Raw genomic sequence first — 4,572 nt, 5'->3', positions numbered from 1 at the left:
AGAACTGAGAGTAGTTACTGGGCAATAAAGTGCAGGAAACTTCCAATAACGCTCCGGGTTCTGCCTCCTCGCTGAACGAAACGAATGGTCCCAATACTCATCAATCAGCCGCATTACAAACGGTCTGTGACTGGGCACATTGTTTATCAATAAACAATATATAACGGCGATTAAAAAAAACAGATTCTGAAAAGAATGTAATGACCTTTTCCATACCGCCGATTGCTTCTTTATTTGATTGAATTTAACAAGAGCAACAACTTCGCTTATGATTTTTATTTAATCTGCATTTGATACCTCGACAAAATAAAAGTGTAAGATTCTCGGGTTATTACTAAGTCCATATGTTGTCAGATTGATCGAGAATTTAGGAAACTAAAAGTAGGATTTCTTTTTAGTACAGGTTCAGAGAATGTAAGTCTATATACACATCCCGGGAGCGGATGAAAAAAAATGACTTCAGACACGTGCCCAAGTATGCGTGTTTTTGCAGTTTCTCTTTTTTTCTAGACTTAGAATTGTTAAACGGCTTTATTTCTAATTATTATTATTTCTAAACATTATTTCTAATATGCTTTACCAAGATTATCTAATTTTCTTTCAGCACCGATGAGCTGCTCCATGCCGAGACTGTAATTGCAGCTTGAGTCTATATTACATTCATTTCTTTTCATATTCTATGCTTTTATGCTTAGTAACATATGAAGATTATTGTAGAGCCCGGAATCTGGAGGCTACCAGATGCGGGGTTTACGTTTGAACAGTTGAGTGTAATCCCAGACAAAGCATTTTAATGTTCTAAAACCATCATTCCCTTCTGTAAATTGTCTTGGAGCGTGTTTTTTATCTAAATCAAAGACATGATATAAGGACCTGCCCCTGGGCAGATCACTACTACACTATATAAGTGCAAGTTGTTGATATTGTAAATGTTAAGATGGTCCAGGGAAATCTTTTTACATATCTCAAAGCAATCCCAGAACATTTGAAACAATGACAAGTTAACCAGGTGTCAGAAAACAAAGGCAGCCTCATCTTCCGTGTAATTAGAAAAACAATTGTTACCCACTGGACAATAGGCTTTCGATCGGTGCCTAATTCGATCAGTGGGCTGCTGCTGTGTAAATCCTTTCCAATTATTTTTGGAGAGCAAACTCCAAATTCCAAATTAACAGTTTAACAAGAATGAACAATACACGGAAGGTGTGGTGTCGTAAATGTAGCATTCAAAATACTGTTCTCAAAGGGAACCAGTTTCGAATTAAACCGTCACTATTACCCATCAGACATATTTGCATTGCTTTTAAATTATTTAAGAAAATAATTTTGTGTAACTCCACTTTTATTTGTTCTCCTTCCCTCCTTTCATTTCCTTTTTAGTTTCAGATATATCCAGATTCAATTTGTAAACACACGTACAGACATGTACACGAAGCCATTTTAAATTCCATATTACTCGTTGCCTCATTAGGAATGTCATCCCCACGCAATAAAAAGCAGAAATACACAGCGGCTCTGTTATTTTTAATTTCTTTGCAAATTTAGCTTTCTAATGAGCCCTGGCTCACAAAACGGATTGCCACATACATTCATTTATTTGTGGATATGCTTCCAAAAAAAAAGACAGTTTCTTTTAACGTAAAAAAACAATATTTATTTATTTTTGTCGTTTCCGGTAAGAACAAATCAGAAATTTTGCATCTAATGCAGCTATTACACAAACTAAACGATAAATATTTTCTCCCCGAAATACATACAAAAAGTACCACAGAGTAAGCGATTAAACTGGTTCTTCTCAATTCTGAAAGGAAACGAAATATTGATTACCTTTAACCAAACAGTCATTACCTGTTGACAAATTGTGACAGATGTGTATCCTTCACAGACAGAAAACAATCCTGTTTGTACTGAAATTTACATTCTTATAGCGCTGAACTAGAAATGTAAAATACGGTATCAATAAAGTAAGGATAGAAAAACGATGAGCTTTGGCAGTATAGTTCGGTATAAATATGTAAAAGAGCTAACCTTGAGTTGTTTTGTGGTTTAGGAATGTCACTGTTTTGCTGCTTCTCCCCTAAAAGTAGAAAACATTCTACATGAATCTTTCAAGTCCAGGTGCATAATTTGTCTGTCTCATGTAGGTGGTGTTGCCATTGAGCTGAGTAAGTCCATTAACCTGATGGTTGGATAAGCCCAAAAGTTGCTCAGTGTGGTCGGAGCAGGTGTTTGCTCTCATGGACGGTATGGCGAGTCGATTTGAAGGACAATACATCTGGCTATTATTGGGTGAATAGCTGGCCTGGGGCATAGGTAAGTGAGGAGGGGACGTGGAATAGGAATAGGTCATGTTCGAAGTCACGCTGTTCGAAGACCTGTTCAACATGGCCCCCATCCCAGTGGGGCTTACCGACTGCGACTGAAAACTCGAAGCATCTGCCCCACCAACTGAACAACTGGCCATCGGTCCCAGTTCCCCATTTACGTGAGAGTTCAAATCAATCCCTGAAGAGGCCTGTAGAACAGACTGTTGGCTAATGAGATTGTCAATACTGAACATCCTGTGCTGAGCCTGGCTCACTGCTGAGGTTTGGTAATGATGCAACATGGCCGGGTGGTGGCTAGCAGTGTGGACCTGAGGACTGTAGCCCGAGCCCACGTTTGGATAGAGTGTATTGGGATAGGAAGGTCTCCCAACTGGGGTTGGAGTGAAGGCGCTGGAATTTTGCATGTAGCCTGGATAGGTAGTGATGTCTGATCGCTTGAAACGTTTCCTTCGGCGTAAAAAGCTCCCGTTATCGAACATATCTTCAGCTGCCGGATCCAGCGTCCAGTAGTTGCCCTTCCCAGGGCGGCCAGGCTCGCGAGGAATCTTGACAAAACAATCATTGAGGGTTAGGTTGTGGCGGATTGAGTTTTGCCACTTCTTGGAGTTTTCCCTATAGAATGGGAACCGGTCCATTATAAACTTGTAAATACCCCCAAGGGTCAGCTTCCTTTCTGGTGAGTTGGCAATGGCCATGGCGATCAGTGCTATGTAACTGTATGGAGGTTTGCCACGCTGGATTGGACGCTTCCTCCTTCTGCCTCCAGTAGTCGGTACCAGTCCCTCAATATCCCCCACGTTCTCGTCATCTCTCTCCGCGCTCGGCGTGTTACCTCTGGGCTCCGATTTGACCATCACCTCATCCTTTCCCGGCGACCCCATTGACACGTCCGCGGAGCTATCCAGGGGGCTCGAAGCAGAGGAAGCCTCCGTGGGCGACTGCTGGGATTCTGCAGTCATGGTGCACATGCCAGTAAAGTACGAAATGTCGGCTAGATTCATAAACTTCAGCCTGAGGTCTTCCCAGTACACAGTCTGATGTAGGTTTGTTGTTGGGGAGGCCGGATCAGGTGCTGAACTGACGCCACCTGGCTTATATGTCAGAGCAAAAGGAGCCTGGCGCCACCCTATTTGCCCTCATTGTGTCAAAGCTTTTAATTAGCATGCCCACCCACCTTCCCCCAAACTCTCCAAATAGGTACACGAAGTACTAACAATACGCTGAAAACGAGATTAGAATTTTAATGTGCAGTTAGAGGAAATCATCAACAAGGAGAATCCGCAAAAAGTTCACAAAGTGCTCGATGATGTGTAAAGGCATTTTATGGTTGAAACTGCATGACCTAGTGGATAGTATTCTGCAATGTAGAATATGTATTAGTTCGCATTGTGTAATAAGGCTCCTCTAATGTGACTACAACATTTCCTAAATCATGCACTGTATATTCTAATTATTGTATTAAATCTTAAATACATTTTGGTGTTGATTTTAACTTGACTATAGGCACAGTGGACTAAATAAATATTTACGTGTATCCTTAAAGGCCCGACTCATTGGACGGACAATTGTTCTGTGCTGTAGAACACCCGATATTGATAGCTTACAAAAAATAATATATTTATATCACTTCTGAAATTATCAATTTCTAGCCCACAGAAAAATTATATCAACGCTTACCACACAATCCGTTGAATCCATTCGATGTAGGATATTTGTTTATAATAGTGTCGGAGGTAGAAAGGTACAAATTGCCATTTGTGCATTTGCCACACTAGTTTCCGAGCTCTGTTCAAGCGAATACGAAACATGGCTTTACTTATGATGGTAGAAAATGATCACTTCTCAGAAAGAAAATGTACGTTTCAATTCCTCTAACATTTCAGCAACGAATTGAATTGGATAATATAAATATTATTTTAAGGGCGTGTGGTCTGCATTATTTCGCCTACGGTGATTAGAGGGTAACATGTAACGAGGTTAGGCATTTATAGAGAAATAACTCTCGCTAGCTTTCGTCGAAACGAAAAAAATGCAGTTCGTCAGCTTTAGAATCAGAACTTTTCTTCTGAACTAGAACCAGGGATAAACCAGTGGGACAAACATATTTTAAAATCAATTAGAAATGTCAGACACGTTAGACAAATGAGCGATATGTTATTAAACATTTATGCTGATTACAGTTACTGTCAATAGTTGAAGTTTAATTTGGTGCTGCTGTTTGTATTGCTGATCACTATGTTAACTC

The 4,572-nt window shown here is 40.2% G+C and overlaps 1 protein-coding gene across 1 annotated transcript; it reads right to left on the bottom strand.

The window, feature by feature from the left end:
* Positions 1–2,095: 2,095 nt before the first annotated feature.
* Positions 2,096–3,328, bottom strand: foxe3 (forkhead box E3). The gene has a single exon (XM_041208609.1). The coding sequence runs from the start codon at positions 3,326–3,328 to the stop codon at positions 2,096–2,098; it is 1,233 nt and encodes a 410-aa protein (XP_041064543.1).
* Positions 3,329–4,572: the final 1,244 nt, after the last annotated feature.

This window comes from Carcharodon carcharias, chromosome 16, assembly GCF_017639515.1.
Source record: "Carcharodon carcharias isolate sCarCar2 chromosome 16, sCarCar2.pri, whole genome shotgun sequence".
In the NCBI taxonomy this organism is placed as follows: domain Eukaryota; kingdom Metazoa; phylum Chordata; class Chondrichthyes; order Lamniformes; family Lamnidae; genus Carcharodon; species Carcharodon carcharias.
This window is presented reverse-complemented; position numbering and strand designations above follow the sequence as displayed.